The sequence below is a fragment of the Oreochromis aureus genome, linkage group 14, assembly GCF_013358895.1.
Source record: "Oreochromis aureus strain Israel breed Guangdong linkage group 14, ZZ_aureus, whole genome shotgun sequence".
Taxonomy (NCBI): Eukaryota; Metazoa; Chordata; class Actinopteri; order Cichliformes; family Cichlidae; genus Oreochromis; species Oreochromis aureus.
The window spans coordinates 29,751,690-29,776,057 of NC_052955.1; the positions used below are offsets into that span (position 1 = coordinate 29,751,690).

General features: G+C 41.0%; 1 protein-coding gene across 3 annotated transcripts in view; it reads left to right on the forward strand.

The window, feature by feature from the left end:
* LOC116329731 (von Willebrand factor A domain-containing protein 5A-like) overlaps positions 1 to 24,368 on the forward strand; it is a 42,962-nt gene that overhangs the window by 14,323 nt on the left and 4,271 nt on the right. Inside the window, exons 10-33 of one of the 3 annotated variants that reach the window (XM_039598100.1) lie at positions 992 to 1,071; positions 1,162 to 1,276; positions 1,416 to 1,574; positions 1,660 to 1,763; positions 6,201 to 6,421; positions 6,739 to 6,783; positions 10,148 to 10,225; positions 10,729 to 10,758; positions 11,064 to 11,105; positions 11,430 to 11,465; positions 13,941 to 13,970; positions 20,306 to 20,335; positions 21,916 to 21,954; positions 22,692 to 22,730; positions 22,826 to 22,864; positions 22,959 to 22,997; positions 23,091 to 23,129; positions 23,222 to 23,260; positions 23,355 to 23,393; positions 23,487 to 23,525; positions 23,619 to 23,657; positions 23,752 to 23,790; positions 23,885 to 23,923; positions 24,019 to 24,057. In XM_039598100.1, the coding sequence (XP_039454034.1) occupies positions 992 to 1,071; positions 1,162 to 1,276; positions 1,416 to 1,574; positions 1,660 to 1,763; positions 6,201 to 6,421; positions 6,739 to 6,783; positions 10,148 to 10,225; positions 10,729 to 10,758; positions 11,064 to 11,105; positions 11,430 to 11,465; positions 13,941 to 13,970; positions 20,306 to 20,335; positions 21,916 to 21,954; positions 22,692 to 22,730; positions 22,826 to 22,864; positions 22,959 to 22,997; positions 23,091 to 23,129; positions 23,222 to 23,260; positions 23,355 to 23,393; positions 23,487 to 23,525; positions 23,619 to 23,657; positions 23,752 to 23,790; positions 23,885 to 23,923; positions 24,019 to 24,057 (1,438 nt within the window). The remainder of the gene's footprint in view (positions 1 to 991; positions 1,072 to 1,161; positions 1,277 to 1,415; positions 1,575 to 1,659; positions 1,764 to 6,200; positions 6,422 to 6,738; positions 6,784 to 10,147; positions 10,226 to 10,728; positions 10,759 to 11,063; positions 11,106 to 11,429; positions 11,466 to 13,940; positions 13,971 to 20,305; positions 20,336 to 21,915; positions 21,955 to 22,691; positions 22,731 to 22,825; positions 22,865 to 22,958; positions 22,998 to 23,090; positions 23,130 to 23,221; positions 23,261 to 23,354; positions 23,394 to 23,486; positions 23,526 to 23,618; positions 23,658 to 23,751; positions 23,791 to 23,884; positions 23,924 to 24,018; positions 24,058 to 24,368) is intronic. The other 2 variants (XM_039598101.1, XM_039598102.1) reach the window with 2 other exon arrangements.

Here is a 24,368-nt window from a genome sequence, read left to right on the forward strand (position 1 = left end):
TCTCTTTTACATCAAACTGAAGGAAATTAATGATTATAGATCTCGGTGTTGCATCTAGCTTGGGCTTACATGTTGAGGCTCTATGTGCTCGAGGGACATACCTTCAGGCAAAGGCAGTTCTTTCTTGAGCAGATTTTGTAAAAAGGTAATTACTGACTCGCCCTCTGAGTCCTTGGGTACCCCATAAATATGGATGTTGTTCCTCCTGGATCTGCTCTCCAAGTCAATAACCTTTTCTCGAAGCTCATGTTGTCTTTCCAAAAAAGTGAGTAAGGCCTCGTTTGTCACCACGCCACTCTCCTCCATCTCAGCTATACGTCCCTCTGCCTTGGCAATGGCCTTACCCTGTGACTGCTGTGTAGCCACACATTCAAATACCTTTTGGTTTAGTTTCTGATTGAACGTCGCCAACTCATCTGCCAGTTTTCTGCCAATGTCTTCCGTGACTTCTGAGAGTGATTCTTGAACTTTATCTTAAAACTGCCAGGCTCCTTGGACACTTTTGCGATCTCCCGGAGGATGACGCAATCTCCTCCAGACTCAGCTAGCGCTGTCTCATGGCTAGGTAGCAAGCAGTCGCCATCTTCTTTGTTGTGTGGTTCCATTCTTTTTTCGGTCTTTGCCCACTCAGTCATCGCCTGGTTAGTAATTTTCTGTCCTAATGTGGATTTCCCCTTTTTCATCCCTTTTTAAATACTCTGGTACTGTTACTTTCGAGTCTGGGGGCTGTAATTTAGTTCAGTTGGATTGGAGCTCAGTAACTATGCGTCCATTGTACAACCAATTTATTTTTATGTGACTTTTTTGTAAGCTTGTGAGTGTAATCCTTTTTCAGGCAATAGATTTTGTTTGAAGTTCACACTAACTGTACATTGTTCTTTGCGCATGATATAAAAATATTTGTGTTTCTGAAACCTAACTCAGCTCTCAGAACAAGCTGTGTGTTTCTGGGTTTGATGTTATGTCCTCATGTGCCAACTCTCCTCTCTAGCTGTTTGTCTTTACTGATGGAGAGGTGGGGAACACCAAAGAAGTGATAGATCTGGTGAAGAAGAATTCAGATTCTCACAGGTGAAACCACAAAAACACAACTATATCTACACAATTCCCAGAATGTCCAACATGTCCTCTGTGTACTCAAAGAGAACTGTTGTATTGCAGGTGTTTCTCTTTTGGGATTGGGGAAGGGGCCAGCTCTGCTCTCATCAATGGGATGGCCAAGGAAGGAGGAGGTCACCCTCAGTTCATCACAGGGACTGACAGGATGCAACCAAAAGTAAGACATTAAACACAATTGGAGGTCAAGTTAAACATTACAGCAGCAGCAGATACGTTTTTGAGATCAGACCTGCAGTGAGTAAAATGTCTGTTCCAGCTGTTTGTGTATATTTGGAGAGTCTTTCATTATTTTTCAGGTGATGCAGTCGCTGCGATTTGCTCTGCAGCCGGCTGTGGTCGACATCTCAGTCACATGGGATTTACCAAAGGAAGTGTCCGTCACTGTCCTCTCTCCACCAATCACAACACTTTTCCAGGGTCAGAGGTCACTGATTTATGCCCAGCTCACTGGACAGGTAGGAGCAGCAGCCTCTCATGTTGTTGTTTAGGTATTTGATGACAGTAATTAACGTGACTTCTAACACTGTAATTCTGTGTCAGAGCTCAGAGGCAGCAGAGGGCTGTGTGATGCTGAAGTACAGCCTGGCAGGTCATCGCTCTAAGAAGAAGCTACACTTCAGTCTCAGACCTGCAGAGGACACTGGGTAAAACTTGTTTTGATATAAACAACAATATTCTGTGGACCATGACCTTAGACACATGTTTAAAGTAGCAAATTATGAGACATATGACACAACCTATTAAAATATGTTGTGGTCATATAAGATGTTAACTGTGCAACATCATGCATGCACAGATTTCGTGCTATAAATCTACAGTTTCTTTATTACAGCATGTTTTAAGTGCATGTTTTAATACAGATTCTCTCCTGGGTGAAAGCTTTTATATGTGTAGCTTACACGTACCTCCCTAAAACCACTGAATGAAGCATTAACTGTGCGTCACATTGTCACAGGAATGTCTTGCTATGTTCATGTATTCAGTTCGTAATTTAGAAAATGTATAAAATGTTTTAATACATGATTATTCTTTGCTGCTAAGATTTTTATAAACAGGTACACATCAACAATCACTTTTAAGTCAATAAAATGATTTTGATTTTAATCTGTTGAAAGACTAAAGTGATTTCCATGTCTTCTTTATTACACACTGTAACTTCAATACGTTGAAACCAAGCACACCATTGTTTTTCTTGTGACATTACCAATAAGTTTGATGTGTCACATGGCCCTCTTCCTATTGAAAAAACAAAAGTTGTATCCAAGATGGCCGACTTCTAAATGGCCACCATGGTCACCACCCATCTTGAGGAGTTTGCCCCCTCAAATATACTAATGTGCCACAAACAGGACTTTAATATCACCAACCATTCCCATTTTATTACGGTGTATCCATATAAATGGCCCACCCTGTACAATGTTATTGTGGACAAGAAAGGACCTGGCATGACCCAGATGTTTATGCAGACTTTTATTATACGTGTGTGCACTTTGCAGTGCTGAGCTCTCTGCTGTCCACTCTCTGCTGCCAAGTCCTCCCACTGCAGCAGCTCCAATTGTATCTCCCCTCTCCGGCCCTGCCCACTACTGAAATAGGGAAGGCATGATTAAATGATGCTTGCCGGCTGTGAAGACCAGCCTCCCCTGACACCACACCCTGAACTCTCTGCACCACTCCTCCCCTGCCGTCAACTACACCACGCCACACAACCCCACTGCCCAACTTATAAAGGGGAGCCTTCCGGCCTAGCCTAGCCTACTCATGCCCGACCCCCCACGCGCAGGAGACGAAATCAGCCATGACTATCTGCGCCCCCGGCAATTTCAACTTAAAAGGCTGGAGGGCCAGATAGCACCATGTGATCCGGGCATTAGCATCCATTGCAGCAGGGTGTGACCAAACAGAGGGTGAAAGCAAGGCCAGGAGGTAATAACGGAGGGAGTCAACTGCCCACCGGATGACAAGGCACTCTTTCTCCATGGTGCTTTACCTAGCCTCCCACTCCAACAGTTTGCGGCTGATGTACACCACTGGGCAGGCAACCCCCCTTATCTGGCTGAGCTGGGACAAAACGGCCCCCCGCACCAGAACCAAAAGTGAGGGAGACGTTAGGTGGGTGGAGCAGAGGTTTCCCATAGAGAGTCCTCTTCACCAGTGCATTGCTCCGCCTACTGGACCAGATCTTGGGTGAGAGTCACGGGGCTGGTCAGGTCCGCAAAGTTAGGCACAAACCGGCAGTAGTAACCAGCCACTCACAACAACCACCTCACTTCTTTTTTTGTCTTGGGATGGGAATAGCAGCTGTTTTATCCATTTGTGGATGCACCTGCCTGCCCCTCAAGTGGTACCCCAAATACTGTACCTCCCTCCATCCAACCAACAGTTTTTTGGGTTGGCTGTGAGTCCCGCCTGCCTCAGGGACGCCAGGACTGTGGTCACCCGCCGCACAAGCACCACTCAGGTGTCTCTATGGATGATAACATTGTCCAGGTGGTCAGCAGCATATGCAGCTTGTGGATACATCACGTGGTCAATGAGGCGCTGGAAAGTGGCTGGGGTTCTGTACAAGCTGAAGTGTGACAAACAAGTACAAACCTTATGTAGTGGGGAAGGCTGTTTTTCCTTAGACTCTGCAGACAAGGGAATCTGCAAGTAGGCCTTGGTTATTCTAGTGTCGTAAAAAAAAAAAAGAGCAGTGCCCAACTGGTACAGGAGCAAGTTGACCCAGGGAATGAGATAAACATCAAACAGTGAGACCTTGTTCACCTTACAGTAGTCAACACAGAACTGTATAGACACATCTTTCTTAACTACAAGAAGTATGGGGCTACAACACGCGCTGTGTAATTCCACCCAGCTTTTACCATTTCAGCCAATTACTTTTGCATAATTTGTCTCATGTGCTCAGGCAACCTGTAGGGCTGTGAACGCAATGAAGGGAGGTGGGAATGGTAGAATTTGACACCTCCGGACCCAACTCACCAACGCACTTTCCTTAACTAGACTCACCAGAGAAGCAGTTTTATCCTCTCTCCATGCTTTCAGGAGGTTGAGGTAATATACCTGTGTGGCTCCTCCCCTGTCCAACCGTTCCACCTCATAGTCAACGTCCCCCACTCGCCGTGTAACCACAAAGGGTCCGTGCCACTTGGTGAGCAACTTTACAAGCAGTTTGTCTTTGAGTCCAGTCCCTCTGATGACCTCCCCAACATGTGCACCTTTGCTCTCAGTTCCAGGACGTAATGAATCTTGTTTTTGCAGGGCTTGGACCTTCCTCTTAAGTTTCCTGTAATCGGGTCCAACACCCCCCATGGCTTTCTGCCAAACAGTAATTCAAAGAGAGAAAATCCTGTGAAGGCCTGGGGCACCTCCTGCACTGCAAACAACAGAGGGTATAACCAGTGATCCCAGTTGCGTTCATCCTCATGAATGAACTTCAAATTGTTATTCAGCTGCTCCACCAACTCATCAGTCTGATGATGGAAGATCCTGGTCCGGAAAGATTTATTGCCCAATAATTCATACAACTCTTTTAGTGTGCGATATGAATGACGTGCCTGGGTCAATCAATATCTCTTTCAAGATGCCAACTTGGGAGATGACCTGAAACAGTGCCTGGGCCACACTGGTACTCAGCGGCACGGCTTCCTGCATAATCCACCAGAACTAACACAACATGCTCTCCGGTGAAATGGGTTCCATGCCAATGCACTCAAATGGACCCTCTATTAATGGCAATGGCCACAAAGCCAGCTGGCTGTTTTGGAATGGTCAGCTGGTTAACCAGGTGACACTCCGGGGAGGACATGCCCCAGCAGGGCACGTTCGCCCATATGCCCGGCCAGTGAAATCGAGCCATTATTCGATCCAGAGTTTTGTCATATCCCATGTGACCGGCCATTGGGTTGTAAAGACACACCTGGAAAATCTTCCATGGAGGGGAATGCTGGAGGCAGCGGTGCCTCCCAAGAAGGCCCTGCTATCTTCTCCTCCCCAGAGTCATCGTTGGACCCGGAGTCACCGCTGAGCGCAGTGCACACCATGCATGTCCATATCGGCTGCGAATGCTCCTCGAAACACACCATTAACTGACTTAACCCGGATCAGTCTGTTCCCAAGATTAAGGGGTGCGTCAGGCGCAAACTATGCATTTTCACTTTGTATCTAATTTCCGCTGAAACCAAGCAATATTTATGAATGCCGCCATGCATGCACCTAACCTCCAGCCACTCTGTCTCCAGCAATGCTGCCGGGGCAATCATGGCTTGGTGGAACAGGGTCTGCATACAGACCAAATGTATCCCCATGGCACCTTACCAGTTGGCGGTACATCTGTCCTGGACCCGGACCATTCTTCGTGGGGCCGGGATAGGTCAGTTAGCCACTACTGGTTGCAGCCGCTCCAGTGGATATTCCAGCCATGCTGCCAGGTGGTCCTCATTCAGCGTCACCACAGCCTCAAGGCTCACCACCGGTGGCAACGGACCCACTCCACTGTCCCGACTGGCAGCCGAATCTCCCGCGGTCTGAGATCAGGCTGTAGCCATTTGGCTGTGGCATTGTGCAGCCGCCTGGCATACGTGAAGGGTCGTACCTCTGGCCCCATCCGACCATCCCAGAAGTGGTGCTGATGGTCCTGGGGAGAGAGCCCTAACCGGTTCACGATGGCTCTCCACAAATCTGGGAAAGATTTCCCTCACTGTTGTTTCGGCACCACTTGTAGACAAGAAAGGACCTGGCATGACCCAGATATTTTTCCCAGACTTTTATTATTATTATGTTCACTTCCACACTTTATAGTGCCCACTGCTCAGCTCTCCAACCTCTGGTCTCTGCTATCAGCTCCTCCAGCTGCAGCAGTTCTGAACGGATCTACCCTCTCTGGCCTCGGCTGCTACTGAAATAGGTAAAGCATGATTAGATGATGCTCGCCAGCTGCGAAGGCCAGACTTTGAATCCACTGCTCCATTCCTACCCTGCAGCCAAGACACCAACCACATTCAGCCACAGTTATAAAAAAAACATTTAATTCACAGGTAAACAAATGTAGTATCTTTGTGTGTGTTACTTTTTGTCTGCAGATTAACAGTCCACAGGTTGGGTGCTCGGACTCTGATTCGCTCCCTGGAGATGGAGGATAGAGAGCTCAGAGGACAACAAGATGGAGGAGTGAAGGAGAAGGTGGTACAGCTCAGTGTCCAATCAGGAGTGAGCAGTTGTTTCACTGCTTTCATTGCTGTCAACAGAGATAACGGCAGGGTGATTCAAGGACCCATGAAGCACAAAAATATTCCAACACCCAGTGAGTTTAATTTAAAAGCAAAAGAAAACTCAGCTCTGAAGAAAAAGATAGCTGAACTTGAATGAAGTGTGTGTAATGACAGCTTTAATTGCAGAATATTAGAGTCGATTCAAGAAACTAATAAACAAACCTTAAAAAAAAAAAAAACAGTTAGGTAGTAGGTGGTTTCCAAGGTGGTTTCCACATATCAGAAATGACCAGGAAGTAAAAAGCTGAAAGAAAGTACGTTTAATAGAATAAATCAAATAAATCACATCTTTGCATTCCTTTCTGTCCTGTCCTGACATCATACCCCCCCCCCCCTTTTTATCTTAAAGTGACATCGGCTATTAGACCAGCATTGTGTGGACATGCTGGGGGAAGTAAGTACAAAGCTGAATGACTGGCACTGAAAAGCATGTGTGTGCATGGACGTTTGCGGCATACCTGAGGTTTAACGCATTTATACATGCAGCTAAGTGAATGAAAGCGCAGTGATAATGTTCAGAGCAGAATGGCACAGGAGAGTCATAATATTGTAAAAATCAGCAATCAGAAGGTTTTTCTGTTTTATTTTGAATATGAAGAGTATTAGAAAAATCATTATTACATTTAGTACTACTTGTAATCCAAAAGCAAAAAATAAAAGTGTCAGTCACAGGTCTCAAGATGTAGGTGTGGAAGAGTGGAAAAAGTATATGATATATATTATAAGAGAAGAAGAAAAAGAGTGACAATACAGCAAATAGGATAGTGAGAGACTTGATGGGGGGGGGCGGGGGTCAGGGGTTCCAGGGGTCCACGGGATGCGTCAGGGGAAACAGGATCTTCAGTCTCACACACAGCTCCACACGCTCCACTGCCAATGCACTTGCTCCTCACTGGGACATCTTCCTCCTCCCACACGCCAGACTTAAACAACCAACAATCAAGCACAGGTTCCGGGAAATGGGTTTCAGGATGGATCCAGGAAATCTATATACAAGGACGAGATATTCAGTACCAAGGAAAGCACAAAGAAAACTCAGAATTATGCAAACCCAGGATTACACTGATGTGTGTTACCCAATAGTCCAGCAATGAGAAACTCAGAGCCACTGCCTTAAGAAGTGGCTGGCAAATAGGATGATGAACCAAAGGTGAGAAATTACTTGCAGCTGCGAGGACCAAAGGCCGGAGCCCGTGGTCCAGGCAGAGCGTTGCGAGTGAGAAGGAGAAAGAGAGAGAAAAACAAAACACCTGTAGCCACACTGGGCCGACCCAGCAGACACTGAGACCATGATACACTGTGTATAAAATATTTGCACTTGTTGTGATTTATGGTGTGAAAATATACCAAATATACAATATGAATGAAAAATATTACTTCAACTGCTTGTTGTGAGTCATAGTACAAAGCTCAGCAACCAGTAATTTAGTTAATACTGATTTGTTGCTGATTTTGACATATTTTCGTTTGTCTTTATATTTTCTCTTCTTAGCTGACATGTGGGATGACTCCATAGAAGATCTAGAGCAGTAGTTCCCAAACTAGGGTACGCGTACCCCCGGGGGTACGCAACTGGCTGTAGGGGGTACGCGAGGGTCGGGGTTTGAGTGGGGATCACAAATTTTAAAAGCCAAAATTTGCGCTAATGCAGTTTTATGTGGCTCTCAAATACATGACTATATACCACCCTCTGGTGTTCAGCAAAAAATAGCTCTAACAAAATACATGGGCGTGACTTGCCCAAATGACTGACACCGAACAGTTAAAGTTGCCTCCAAGCATTCAGTGCTGCACGAAAATGGACAAGTGGTTAACAAGAAAAAAAGGCCCTACCACAGAGACGCCGGCCACAACAACCGATCAGCTCATATCTGAAGATGCATTTTCCAGTGACCGCACAGGTGATTGTTCAAAAACAATGTGTTCCTCAGATTTGGATGCTAGCACGGATGTATCTGTCGTTGCTAGCCAAGCGGCTAGCATAGCTGGAGCCAGTCATGTGGAAAGTGATGAAGTGTCTGATGCGGAGCGTCAAAGTGGGAGAAAACATGACAGCTCGGACTGTAACACAACCTCCTCAAAGAAGCGCAAATATGATGACAATTATGTTTCGCTGGGGTTCACGTGTATAGGCCACAATGTGTTATTTGTGCAAAAGTATTGTCTCAGAACTCAATGAAACCTTCACTTTTGCGCAGACATTTAGAGACAAATCATCCCCATTTGAAAAATAAACCAAGAGAATATTTTGAGCGACAGCTAAAATCACTTTCAACAAGTAAAACCTGCATTCAAGTGCCACAGTGAATTTTATGCAATACAGCTAGATGAGTCCACGGATGTGGCTGGCCTGGCGCATCTCCTGTATATGTGTGCTACATTCATGAAGGAACCATCAAGGAGGACATGCTGTTCTGTAAACCGCTGGAACAAAGGACAACTGCCGCAGATATTTTTCAAAAGCTGGACACATTCATGAACACACATGGACTCGCGTGGGACAGATGTGTTGGCATCTGTACCGATGGCGCACGGGCCATGACCGGGAGACACGGAGGTGTGGTTTCGCGTGTGCAAGCAGTCGCGCCAGATGCCTCTTGGGTACACTGCAGCATCCACCGAGAGGCTCTTGCTGCAAAGGGAATACCTGTCCGTTTGAAACATGTTTTGGACACAAGTGTAAAAATGGTTAACTTTGTGAAAGCCAGGCCGCTGAACTCCTGCTTATTTGCTGCGTTGTGCAATGAGATGGGCAGCGAGCATGAGACTTTATTACTCCACACAGAGGTTCGCTGGCTATGTAGAGGGAAAGTGCTGACCCGTTTCTTTGAGCTGAGGGATGAACTTAAAGTTTTCTTCAGTAACCATCCATTTGAGCTGTCTAAACATTTGCATGATGAAGAGTACCTTACGTGCCTGGCTCTGTGTGATATATTTTCTCGTCTGAACGAGCTCAATCTCGGATTACAAGGCATTTCTGCAACTATATTCACGATGTTCAAGATAAAGTTGAGGCCATGATAAAGAAGTTAAACCTTTGGAAGAACTGCATGGATGCAAACAACACTGAAGTCTTTCCCGTGCTGCATGATTTTCTGTGCTCAAATGATCTCACACTATCAAAAAGTGTAAAGCGCGAATGTAACGTGCACCTTGAGGAGCTGGCGGTGCAGTTACGCCGATACTTCCCAGAGACTGACGGCTCAAATGATTGGATACGTCACCCGTTCACCGCCGTGCCTACTTCGTATCACCGTCTGACCAGGAGAGCCTAATTGAAATCGCTACAGATGGATCTCTAAAAGTTGAACACGCTCAAAAGACCCTGGCGGATTTCTGGATAGGACTGCTCACTGAACAGCCCACGCTGGCTAAGCGCGCTGTCAAGACTCTGCTGTCAAGACCACATACTTATGCGAAAGGGGATTTTCTGCTTTAACAAACATGAAAACAAAATACAGAGCAAGACTTTGTGTAGAAAATGATTTAAGACTCAGCCTTTCCCAAATCACATTAAATAAAGTTATGTTTAATGAAAGTTCATATCTGGCCTTTATGCTCTCGACAAAACGGTGAATTCTAATAAATCTTTTGATACACTGCTAATATTAAGTAGTAAAGTTCGTTATTAAAATTCTGTCATTACTAAAATATATTAATAAATTCATTTGGTGGTGAGAAATAATCGTGCAGTATTTATTTGTATGCATGTGGTATTGTAATGTATTTTTAGACACTAATTAAGAGTTCGTTCGTAGCAGCGGGTATGTGGCTGAGGCTGACATGTCTCAAGGGGTACGTGGCTGGAAAAAGTTTGGGAACCACTGATCTAGAGGGTAAGTAAAGCAGTGCTTATTAATTTTTCTATTATTTTTTCCGCAATGTTATGGAAATCACTGCATGGTTTCTATCCTGCAGGGTGTACCCCACCTTATGCTCTGTGACAACTGAGATAGGCTCCAGTCCCATAAAGACCATGAATTAGATGAGAAATATATGTAATAGAAGAATCTGTAATCAAAGTAAACCAAGTTTAAGATTTTACACCAGGTTGTCTTTTTTTGTACTCAGTTGATATTACTGTCCACAGGTTCATAAGGTTGTTACCTGTTACTGTTTTAAGTTTAGTCAAGGCTGACTAATTGTGTGTAAAAATGTTTACTCATGTAACATTTTATTATTATAAGAACTATATTACTCTGTATAATTTACTCTGTATAAATTTTAAAATGCTTGTTGTAAGTCATGGTAAGAAGCTCAGCCACCAAAAATTTAGTAAATACTGATTGTTTGCTGATGTTGACATATTTTGACATATGTTTGTTTTTTCTCTTCTAAGAGGACATGTACTATAACTGTTTAGATGAGAGTAAGTAAAACAGTGCTTATTAGTTTTTTGTTTTTTTTGTACAACACTACCAAAGACCTCACAAGTAATCTGGAGAATCTGAGTTCTGCATTTGAACCTAAAGTTTAGTGAATGCTGACCAGTTGTGTGCAAAAATGTTTACTTATGTGGCATTTTATCAATATAACAACTATATTACTCTGTAGAAGTTTTAAAATGCTTGTTGTGAGTCATAGTAAGAAGCTCAGCAACCAATAATTTAGTAAATACTGATCATTTGCTGACGTTGACATATTTTGACTTATGTTTGTTTTTTCTCTTCAAAGTGGACTATGGTGCGTGCAATAACTCTTTTGGCTCTCTAGTGTGTAAGTAAAACAGTGCTTATTAGTTTTTTTCTTTTCTTTTTTTGTTTTTTTTACAACACTACCGAACTGCAAACATAATCTGGAGAATCTGAGGTCTCCCTTTGATCCTGAAGTTTAGTGAATGCTGACCAACTGTGTGCAAAAATGTTTATTCGTGTGACATTTCATCATTACAACAATGATATTACTGTGTATAATTTACTCTCTATAAGTTTTAAACTGCTTGTTGTCAGTCAAGATACTGTAAGAAGCACAGCAACCAGTAATTTAGTTAATACTGATCCTTTGCTGATTTTGACTTGTGTTTATATTTTCTCTTTTTAGCCGACATGTGGGATGACTCCATGGAAGATTTAGAGGGTAAGTAAATCAGTGCTTATTATTGGTTCTCCAGTGTCATGGAAATCACTGCACGATTTCTGTCCTGCAGGGCAGGGCCATGCAGAGATGCTTGAAGGGGCATGTGCTCAAATTTTAAAAAATGTATATATAAAAATATATATTCTGTTTTTATATATATTGTTTTTTTCTCTTCTAAGAGGACTATGCTATGTGCTATAGCTGTTTACATGATCTAGAGGATAAGTATAACTGTGCTTATTACTTTTGTTCTGTTTTGTGCAACACTACCAAAGACCTCAAAGTAATCTGGAGAGTCTGAGGTTGCCCTTTGAACCTGAACCTGGTTTTCATGGTAAATAAGATGTCACGTGTTATTAAAAATAAATTAATAAATAACATAAGCAACACATCTGAAGAAATTTGGAACAGGACAATAAAAATCTGGGATAGTAAGTTTACTGACAAGAAACAGTTGCCACTGGTTTAGCTTATTGGGTTGATCAGGTAATCCCTAAGGATCATTTCTGCAACTAACTGGATAAATTGGCAACAGGTCAACAACATGACCAGGTACAAAAAGAGCATCTTGAAAAGGCAGTTTATTGGAAGTAAAAATAGCAGGCATGTTTCTCAGCATAAACTTTTGAAGACTCACTACACACAACTCGCTCGCTGACTTAGTGGGAGCCCTGAGCTTGTATCCCTCCTACGAGCCTGTCCCATCTAGGGATGACGGAAGACAATCACACCCAAAATGTGTTACTTATGTCCAGTTTATTTGGTTTTTGGTCACTGTCACTGCAGAAAATCTCACTTCACAAAGATAGGATGTCGTAAATTGAAGCAAGGCATTCTGTGCTTTTTTTTTTGGCAGTCGCTGAATACTCTGCCTTGATCTTAATCCAGAACACTGACAGAGTTGTTGTCTGAAACATATTTTCATGTCCACCATCATTTTCAGCTCCAGCAGTTGATCTTCTTCTTGCATGGACAGGCTTGATTCACCTGGTTTGTTCACAAATGTGTGGTTGGGAAGTATCGCTTGAACTCTTTTAAAAGTGTTCTTTTAAGAACTCTGGCCAATGATCTTCCTTCAGATAGCCAGCTTACTTCTGTGTGTACGAGAAGTTGTTTGTGCTCTGCATTCATCTTATTAAAAAGATGCTCGAACAGACATGGGCATTTGCTTTGATGAAGTTAATTACTTTAATGACATCGTTATATAGTCTGTTAAGTTCAGGTAACATTTTTCAGCAAGCCACATTTCCCTGTGAATGACACGGTGTGTAGACTCACATTCAGGTGCAACCTCCTTAACCCCAGCAATTAAACCAGAAATCCATCCAGTCATGGCAGCAGCTCTGTCTGTGCATATGCTAACACAAAATGTACCATCCAATTTTCATGATATGTAACCATTCATTAATTTGAATAGCTCTGTCCCAGTGGTGTTGCTTGGCAGTGAAAGTGGTTTATTCTTATTGTTGCCCTTGCTGATTACTAATTTCCCCTTGTGGGACAATAAAGTATTGAAATTGAAATTGAAAGAGCACATAACATGTCCTCATGCACATCCTTTTGATATATATATTGCACATAAACAAGTAGTATTGCCTTGTTGTCAATATCAGTATACTCATCAACCTGAATTGCATACCACATATCTTCTGGTATATCCTCAATTCGTCTAATGACAGTGTTAGCCAAAAGAGGAACCTGTGCTATTTTTTTTAACAGCAGCCTTTCCTAGAAGTTTACTGCAAATGTCCTTAGTGGTAGGAAGGATCAGATCATGACCGATTTCTGTTTATGTTTATGTTTCTTCACCATACCAATGCCGTTAGCCACTAGGTATGATGCTCTCAGTGCACTTGCTTATTTTGAGGTGGTGGCCATTAGCAATTGCTTCTGTCCGTCTTGTTCATGCTTTGTCTTTTCCAAAAACTCCAAAGGCTTGTTGTCCAATGCAGGTTGCATGGTCTTCATGTGCCAAAGCAGTTTTGAAAGCTTCATAGCCTCATTTGGTAGCATGTCACCACATATTATGCAAGGTGGGCTTAGTGCATGAAAATCACCTGTAGCATTAAACATATATTTCATGTAGGAATCCCGATGTTGTCTATTAAATGCAGCTTTGTTTTTCTTGGAAGTTTAAGTCTCTTGTCCTGTCTCCTCATTGGGCGCTTTCCAAATAAGCTCCCCAAAGACATTTGTTTGTTACTCATTTTTGACATTTTTGATGTCATGTGGCTGAGATAAGCATTTTTTTCAAAATAAAAGACCTTTCAAACTCTGATAATCAATAAAATAGGTTTTTGGTCAGTCTTTCTGAATGCCCAGTACCAAATGACCGGTCCTTAACCCACTATCCTTCCCACATAGCAGACAGGTCTGGCCCGGATCTGGTTTCAAGCCTGCACTGCTGGCTGACATGCTGATTGTTTGCTGATGTTGACATATTTTGACTTTTGTTTGTTTTTTCTCCCTGCGAAGGCGACATGTGCTATGACTGTTTAGATGAGGGTAAGTAAAACATTGCTTATTAGTTGTTTTTCTGTTTTGTACAACAGCCTCAAACGTAATGTGGAGAATCATGTGACTGATGCAAGTCAGATTCTTTTATTTAGCAAAATTGTGATTAATAGTTAAATGTTATTGTCCAGGGGCACAGGCAGGACTCCACACAAACAGACACATTTTTTTAAAAGCCCCAAGAAATGGGCACATCAAAGTAAAGCAAGTTTAAGATTTTACATTTTATTTGTACTCAGTTGATGTTATTGTACACAGCTTCATAAGGTTGTTGCATGGAATTGTTTTTTATTTTAGTGATGACTGACCAATTGTGTATAAAAATGTGGCATTTTGTCATTATAACAACTGTATTACTTTGTATAATTTACTCTGTATAGGTTTTAAAATGCTTGTTTTTAGTCATGGTAAGAAGCTCAGCCACCAAAAATTTAGTAAATACTGATTGTTTGCTGATGTTGACATATTTTGATTTATGTTTGTTTTTTCCTCTTTTAAGAGGACATGTGCTGTGACTGTTTAGATCAGCGGTCCCCAATCTGTTTTGCGCCATGGACCGCTTTAATGTTAGACAATATTTTCACAGACCGGCCTTTAAGGTGTCGTGGATAAATGCAACAAAATAAAATGATACGACCATGACAAAAACTGTGGTATTTTGTAAATATAATAATAAACGCGAATTCACTGTGTAATTGTGAACTTTATTAGCAGCGTCCTGAAATGCGCCAACAACATTGAGAGTAATATCCTCCTCGCTGCCACTTAATGCTCTCTGGTCACTATGGTAATGCGTAAATATTTCTTTCAAAATAAGACACACAACTACAACATGGGAAAAGACCCAGGGAAACCGAGTTAATGAAAACTATAAATGTCACACCCAAGCCTCAACAGTGGCCCGGTACAAAACGATTCACGGACCGGTACCGGTCCATGGCCTGGGTGTTGGGGATCGCTGGTTTAGATGATCTAGACGGGCAAGTATAACAGTGCTTATTATTTTTTTTCTGTTTTGTACAACGCTACTGAAGACCTCAAAAGTAATCTGGGGAATCTGAGGTCTCCCTTTGAACCTGAACCTGGTAAATACAACTGACAAGAAACAGTTGCCACTGGTTTTTAGCTTACTGGGTTGAGCAGGCAATCCCTAGGGTTCATTTCTGCAACTAACTTGATAAAATGGCAACAGGTCAGCGACATGACCAGGTATAAAAAAGAGCATCTTGGAGAGGCAGAAATTCTTGAAAGTCAAAATGGGCAGAGGTTACCAATCTGTAAAAAACTCTGTATACAAGTTGTGCAACAATATCTGAATAATGTTTCTCAGAATAAAGTTGTTAAAACTTTGAATAGCTCATCAGGTGTACATAGTGTAACCCACTCCTGGTTAAGTACACCTCACTCTAGGTTCCGGGAGGAGTTTGACATGAGTGCGAATAATCATAACACACAGGAATTTCAGTTAACTGTGACTTCAGCTTTCAACAGGTAACAGTATCACAACAAAAATAACAACCAGGGCCCTTTACAAAATAAAGTAAAAATAAAATGCAATGTCCTTAATTATTGGAATTTCCCCTTTGAAGGTATTTTGGTAGGTTGCAACCTTATATTACAGTTTGTTCCTCAGAGTTTTATAGAGGGTCAGTCAAGTCAAAGCACAGATCAGGTGAGGGAATGATCTGCAATGCAGTAGCGGTTTTTGATATGGGCGGTTGCCCAGGGCGCCATCGTGGTGGGGGACGGCATCATGGGCATCGCCAAAAAAAAAAAAAAATTTGCTCGTACTCATGCTGCCCCGACGTCATCCTAGCGCATATTGGGAATAGCATAGGCACCGATCGGTTTTCTATCGCCCATTTGCTGGGAGTAAGGGCGCCATCCGTTTGCGAGGTCCGCCTGCTGCTTGCGGCACAGGGAGGAGAGGGCGGGGCGGCTCGGGATTCTCTGGCTGGCTGGAGCAGCATCTAATAACCAACCCGCAAAATAAAATAAAATAAAAATAAACCAAAAAACACGAAAAGACCAGACATTATGATACAGACTTATAATTTGTACCGATGTTTTTTCGAAATTCTATATGGGAAAAGTGAGCGTGGAGCCCTCGGTGCGCCTGCGCGCTGCTGAAGTCAAAGTAAACTTTATTGTCATCTCCACTACATACAGTCCAGTATATAGAGGGACAGACAACGAGGCTCCAGTTACAGCAGTGCAAGTAAACAAACAATAAATATAAGAAGAGTAAAAAAAAAATATACACTTTAGGACTCGGGGTAAAAGGATCAATAACAATTTAAAATTTACAGTTTGATGACTTAAAGTCTCACACACAACCCGCCAGAGGGAGTGTTCGCCCAGGGCGCCAAACAGGCTAGGACCGCCACTCCTGCAGCAACTCACAAGTCTAGAGAAGTTTCACATGTTGTGTATTTATAGTCTAGAGTGCACTCTTTTTGTCTGTTCACTGCTGCCATTCGGGATGACTGGTGGAATCCTACCTAAAATCAGATAAACCAATGGCCGTCTGACTGGTTGTGCTGGATCCTAGAGATCACACTGGGAGGCTTGCCATCATTGGAATCACTGGTCTTTCCTCATGGAGCTCATAGCTCACTGACAGACCTGACCAAGACACGTGGAACAAAGTTAATTTAGCCGCCACCTCTGCTGACCTCGACAGCTCTGCCTAACATTCACCTCACTATTGAGATATTAGGGAATAACTTCTGAACACTTTAACAACTTTTACGAAGCTTTGCTTCCGTAACAGAGGTAGTTTCTGCTGCTAAACAAGATAGTGTCATCTTTTTCTTTTTCCTTCAAATGGCTGGTAACAACACGCCATAGTAACACACAACTTCCAGTAAATCTTCAAAATAAAACCTCCTGCTAGGCACAGCAGGAGTGTGGAACTAAAACACATTTTTTCACATTATCACTTCTTGTGACAATAAAATAAAACAAATAAAAGTTCAATTCTATAACTAAACGAATCACTAAATCACTTACAAACCTTATCTTATTTTAACCCATTTCTCCAGCTGGGTTACAATAGTGTCAAAAGATTCTGAGAATGTATAGAAATCTCCCTGTGTGGGAGATAAGGTCAGAAATCAGTACTGTATGTCCCTGATCTTTGGGCCATCAGGTGACACTGCATTAAAAACAGGCGTGATTCTCTCAGGGCTCAGGAACACTTTCAGAAATCACTGTCTTTTAACACAGTTTTCCATGCCATCCTCAAATTCAGGTTAAAGTTCTATCATGCAAAAAAGAAGCCATATTGTCATGGTCCTGAGTCTGGAGGCCCTGTGTTAGTGTTTTCAGTTTTGCTCTCCTTCCCGTCTCGTCATGTCTGATTAGTCTCAGCTGTCTCAGCTCTCTCATCTCCACGCCATCTGCCTGTGTTCCTTGGCACATATTTTGTGTCCCTGGTGAATAACACAAAGGAATTGTTAGATTGCAGCTACTTTTGTACAGTATATTTGGGCTTGCTCTCCATTAAATAATTAGTGTCTGATCTTAAGAATTACCCTACTAGGAATTTTCTGAAATTTCAAACCAAATTACTATTATCACAATCACATGTGTACATATTTCTGAATTCTGTACTTTACAAACTTTCCTAGGGCTAGATATTAAGTCCCTTATTTAGACCGTCCCAAGTGGATGAGGCTTCGGGGATTTTAAACTCTTTGATGCCTCCTCAGGGGTGTAGAATTGAGCATCTCTGTCTTCATCCACTTGATGTGTAATGAAATAACACTGAATAAACCAACACATCTTTGTAGCAGAAGTTACTATATTTTTATTTGCACATTTCAAAACAGCTTTTGCAGTACATTTTTTTTTATATGCCCATTTGCAATGGTAGTCATTAACAGAAGCAGCAAATCAAGCAAGCTGAGTTGTTACATCTGTAGTGATATTTTGAAGTCTGAAAACCTATACACCTTGAACACTGCAGTGGAAGAAACACCATGAGTACCTGTCATAAGTTTGGATATACCTCCTTATACGGTACAAGGATTTTACTGGTTATTTTTTGCCATAGTGTACAACAATACTGAAGACCTCAAATGAATGAAATAAAAATAGGATTATGATACAGAAGAAAGTTTGCCTTTCTTAAATTTTCAAATGAGTTTGCCTTGATTACAGCTTTGCACACTGCAGCTCTGCATCATAGAGGGTCTCAGGAACAATGTATGATCTGAGCATTAGCGGCAGATGAGGACACTTTGTTGAAAATACATATCACAGTAATTGAATGCTCCCATCAAGTTTAGTAACATGTGGAGAAGTGGCTTTCCATACTAGGCAAAAGTAAATTGTCACAAGCTGAACAGCTGCACTGTTTTGACATATTAAACAGTTTAATAACCTTGCTAGTATAGGTTCATTGTTGATCCATGGTAAGAAGTTCAGTTGTAATGTCTTTGCCTCCAATCTTTTATTTTTTTTTTAAACCTGAAAATGTTTTCCTTACTGTTACGTCCCCACGATGAAGGTCTAGGGGTGTGTGTGTGGGGACTGGTAACAAATGGGTCCAGAACAGAACGAAAGGAGACCAGACAGAGGTGTTCAGTAAATAAAATAGTTTTTATTATAGATAAACTTAACATAAAGAGCCGGCAACGCCGTTTTACCAATAACACTAGAAAAAGAAAAAGGTTGCAACAACAAAGAACACAACAACCAAACAAAAAACTCCACACCACGAGGACGCACTTCCAGGGGCCCACAAGCTCACCCTGTCACTAGCAGCAGCTAGCTTTACTGCTGCAGAGGCCCACAAGCCCACACTACTCACATGTAGCAGCTACACTGCACACTGCTTCCACAACTCCACACCACAGGCAGGACAATCTAGAACACAAAACAGAGACACCAGAGACTGGGTGACTGACTGGGCCCAGGTGGTAAATGAGGCCAATGAGCAGCAGCTGTGTCCTGGGGAGAGAGAAGAGCAAGAGAGAGACAGAGGGGTGGAGCAAGAGAGGAAGAGGCAGAGAGAAAACACCACACCCACACAACAGTAGTTTCAGGAGGCCCTGCTAGGGCCGTAACACTTACCTGCCATAGTTTCTGAGTGTTCCACACCAGGTTCTGATGGTAAGAAAAAAGCTAAATAGAAAAGAAACACAAATGTGTGTTTTACTGTAAATATGGTAATTGCCAAACCAACACATTTCTGTGGGTTAATTGCTATTTATCATATTTGCAACTTTATTGTGAAAAGTTGGGTGTTCTTGTGGTAAAAGGTTTATCTAATCATTTTTCTTACATATTCATATGTATTTACCTGACCCCTTTTTATTTTTATTATAAGGTATTCCTTATCTCACCGATCACTGCCCCCTTACCCTATCCTTGAGTTACTTTCTGATAGTAAGTAAAAACAATAAAAATGCTAGCAGCCACCAGTGCTACCGTTTAGCCTCCTGGCAGTAAAATTTTTAGGTGGCACAAATTTCCTGGAAGTATAAATTTTAGAACACATAATTACCAGGTCTTTTTTTTGTTTTTTAACCAGGTTAAAACATGTAGTAAATACTATATATTATATTATAAGGTATCTTATATGGTATCTGCCAGACCAACACATTTCTGTGCCTTGTGCGATGTTCAACATATTTGCAACCTATCCATTCATCCTATAGGTAAAGGTAGGGACGTAGATCAACTGATAAATTGGGAACTTTGCTTTCATGCACAGCTCTCTCTTTACAACAACAGAGCAATGCAGCATCCACGTCACACCAGCCGTGTTGCCAATCCATATGTCAATGTCCCTTTCCCTTCTTCCCTCACTCATGAAAAAGACCCTTAAACTACACTCAATCTCATGCACTATCCCACGGTCCTTCCCCACCAGTGAAGATCATCCCACAGTCCTTCAATAATGTTGAGGCCTCTAAGGAAGCTAAACCATAATAAAGCCATGTTCCATTATGTGTTTTTTCTATTACAAAAGACTTTACTGCATTTCCAGTGTGTTTGAGATCTAACTTATACTGAAAAATGAAGCCATTGCCAATCAGATGCTTTCCAGATGGTATTGTATGCTAATTCAAAATCTGATAGTAGTTTAATATGTTCATAATTCCTTAAATTTTTACAAGATCTCAAACACCACTGACTGAAATACAGGGTGTTGACCAGAACATGTTAAGGCACACCATGGTGAGCAAAGCGTTCTGAACTGACAAACCTTGTGTGTTGGTAACAAGCACACAAGCCAATGATTTAGTTCATTGTTTGCTGATTTCAGCATTTTTTAACTTTAGTTGTTTTTTTTCCTGTGTTTTTTTTTTTTACAGAGTACATAAACTATGTTTCTTCCCCTACAAGTAAGTTCATTGTTATTTAATATTTTCTACTGTTTCCTATTCGTCCTTGTGTTGAGTTTGACTTGGTTTGTAAAGGGAAATTACAGATTAAATGGAATTAGAAATGCGCAAATATGTGGTTCCTATAAACTCATTAAATATCTTAAAACATTGAAAGAAAACTTTATTATTTATTTTATTTTATTTATTTATTTGCCAATTTTAAAACAGGCTTTTGTCTAAAGCTGTCATGATTTTTGCACCCAGCATTTTATGTTTTTGGACTTCTGAGTTCTGTTTATCATGTTTAGTTTGACTCCTAGGTTACTGGTCACCTTTGTGTTTTTCCTTTGTATTTATACCCGATTAGTGATGTTTGTTCATAATTTAGTTTTTAGGTGTCCTTAGTTTAGCTCTTCATCTTCCTTGTGTGTATCATGAAGTCTCAGTCTGTGATGTTTCCATTTTATTTTGGTAACCTTTGTCTTTTATGTTCTATATTCGGTTTCATTTCCCCACGCATTGTTTGAAGTTATCAGCCTTGCTTCCCACCTCTTCCCTCTTCCTTGATTATCTAGTATGTATTTAATGTCTCTGTCTCCCTATGTTCAGTGTCATGCATCTGCATGCTGTTATGGCCCGTCTAGGCGCGGCCAGACCACAACATAAAGGGTGATCCATCCCCGTCCAACCCCAAGCAGCACGTCACACACTTAATACTTTGTGACAGTGATTTATTTACAATAAGTGCATTTAAACAAAGGAAGGGAGCATATTATAACTTCAGGGTGAAACCAAGGCCAAAACAACAAACAAAAGGTAGCCTAACTCAGGAGTAAGTACAACTTACCTAGTCAAAAGAACTAAACCAAATGACAAGTACTTTCCTCCCTACCTAACAAAAACAGGAGAAAACTAATCAAACAAAAAGGCGGTCCACCCCTACATGCTCTTACATTCAACAAACATAGTGACACAGTGAACGGTCTGCCGGCTGGGTTGGGCGGAGGATGAATGACATGGCGGTCCCTGGCGGCCTCTTCTTATCCGCTGCCTCCAGGTCCTCAGCCAATCGGTGCGAGCCATCCACCCTGGATGCACCAATCACGGAGGAGCACCTGCACACTCAAATTTACATATGTTAATTGTAACAATGCCCATGCACTTTTCATTGCTAACTTTATGGACTTAGTGACGTAAAAGGCCCTTTTTGTTTTGCCACTTCATCTTCAATAAGACTTTTTTCAAACCAACGCAGTTACATTATTAAATTTTGCAGTGTCCCTAATAAAACAACTGTTAGAAATATAAATTAACTCTTTTGTTTTTTTACAACAACTAGTTTATATTGCTCTTTAGACATAGAGCATAGACTTTGATGATTATTTAAATTTAATTAGCATCCAAGTTTGTGCAACATTTTTGTACAAATCCCCAAATTAAAGCCAAATGTCTGTCTGTACACTGTGGTAGTCCATAGTGACAAAACTACAAAAATTATCTGTGTTAAACAAATTATGGATCTAATTATTTAGTTTATACTATTTATTTATATTCCTGTAATGTCTCTTTGTTTTTTGTTTTTTACTTGTATTGCTTAGGTATCCAAGAGGCATCTACTGTGCCACAACAATCTGATGGTAAATAAAAACTGTCTGTCTGTATTTTCCCAATTAAATGTCTGTGGAGACTCCAGTGAAATCACAGCTGAAATTCTGTAACAGGAGACATTTTCAACTCGTCATATGTCCTAAACCCTAACCCCTAGAGATATGAGCCTGGTGCCAATATATCTTCAGACACTCGTGACGCTCACTGTGAAAGAAGTTTTTTTGATAGCTTTTACCGTTTTCCCATGAATTACGTTTGTTTCAGGGTAAGAAATCTGTCCTACTCTCAGATTTCAAACTCTGGAAATGAAGCCGTTTTTTCTCTCATCATATCTCCTAGATGGATTTTCCTAGGGACCTGAAACCATTGCCTTGATTGTTCACCAAAGCCTGCTGATTCTTACAGTGAATGAATGATATCGTTAGCCTGAGTACTTTTCGAGTTACAGAATGTTTTGTAACAGCAAGAAACGACCGTTTTTGCCTCTCATCAGACACTACGAATTTAGAGGCCTGTTTAGGTCACTGGGAGGAGCCCAGCTTTAGCTCACTGAGTAGAGAAGGCATTCTGACACCAGAAGACACTGGTTTGAATCCTACCTGTGGCAGTATGTTTTCAGCAGACAGTACTGCTTTTTTTGGGGGGCTGTTTTCAGCAGACCATTTCAGGTACATGGCATTCGCCTGGCATTTTCGCAGGAAATGCAACTTTTTCTAGTTAGAAGTGTTCTTCCGTTCAAGATTTTTTTTTTACTTGTATTGATTAGGTACCCAAGAGGCATGTACTGTGACACAACAATCTGATAGTAAGTAAAAACTGTCTGTCTGTACTTTTATATAATATAAAATATATTATTACAAGTGTTTTTCAATTGAAGATTTTTTAAATTGTGTTGATTAGGTACCCAAGAGGCATCTACTGTGACACAACAATCTGAGAGTAAGTAAAAACTGTCTGTCTGTATTTTTATATAATATAAAATATATTATTACAAGTGTTTTTCAATTGAAGATTTTTAAATTGTGTTGATTAGGTACCCAAGAGGCATCTACTGTAACACAACAATCTGAGAGTAAGTAAAACTGTCTGTCTGTATTTTTATATAAGATAAAATATATTATTACAAGTGTTTTTCAATTGAAGATTTTTAAATTGTGTTGATTAGGTACCCAAGAGGCATCTACTGTGACACAACAATCTGAGAGTAAGTAAAACTGTCTGTCTGTATTTTTATATAAGATAAAATATATTATTACAAGTGTTTTCAATTGAAGATTTTTAAATTGTGTTGATTAGGTACCCAAGAGGCATCTACTGTAACACAACAATCTGAGAGTAAGTAAAACTGTCTGTCTGTATTTTTATATAAGATAAAATATATTATTACAAGTGTTTTTCAATTGAAGATTTTTTAAATTGTGTTGATTAGGTACCCAAGAGGCATCTACTGTAACACAACAATCTGAGAGTAAGTAAAACTGTCTGTCTGTATTTTTATATAATATAAAATATATTATTACAAGTGTTTTTCAATTGAAGATTTTTAAATTGTGTTGATTAGGTACCCAAGAGGCATCTACTGTAACACAACAATCTGAGAGTAAGTAAAACTGTCTGTCTGTATTTTTATATAATATAAAATATATTATTACAAGTGTTTTTCAATTGAAGATTTTTAAATTGTGTTGATTAGGTACCCAAGAGGCATCTACTGTAACACAACAATCTGAGAGTAAGTAAAAACTGTCTGTCTGTATTTTTATATAATATAAAATATATTATTACAAGTGTTTTTCAATTAAAGATTTTTAAATTGTGTTGATTAGGTACCCAAGAGGCATCTACTGTGACACAACAATCTGAGAGTAAGTAAAACTGTCTGTCTGTATTTTTATATAATATAAAATATATTATTACAAGTGTTTTTCAATTGAAGATTTTTTAAATTGTGTTGATTAGGTACCCAAGAGGCATCTACTGTAACACAACAATCTGAGAGTAAGTAAAAACTGTCTGTCTGTATTTTTATATAATATAAAATATATTATTACAAGTGTTTTTCAATTGAAGATTTTTTAAATTGTGTTGATTAGGTACCCAAGAGGCATCTACTGTAACACAACAATCTGAGAGTAAGTAAAAACTGTCTGTCTGTGTGTATTTTTCTATCCATCCATCCATCCATCTTCTTCCGCTTATCCAGGGTCAGGTCGCGGGGGCAGCAGCCCAAGCCGAGAAGCCCAGACCTCCCTCTCCCCAGCCACCTCCTCCACTGATGTTCCGGTGGGAACACCAATGCGTTCCCAGGCTAGCTGAGAGATATAATCTCTCCAAAGTGTCCTGGGTCTGTCCCAGGGCCTCCTCCTAGTGGGACATTCCTGGAACACCTCACCCCGGGAGGCGCCCAGAAGGCAGCCTTGTCAGATGCCCGAATCACCTCAAC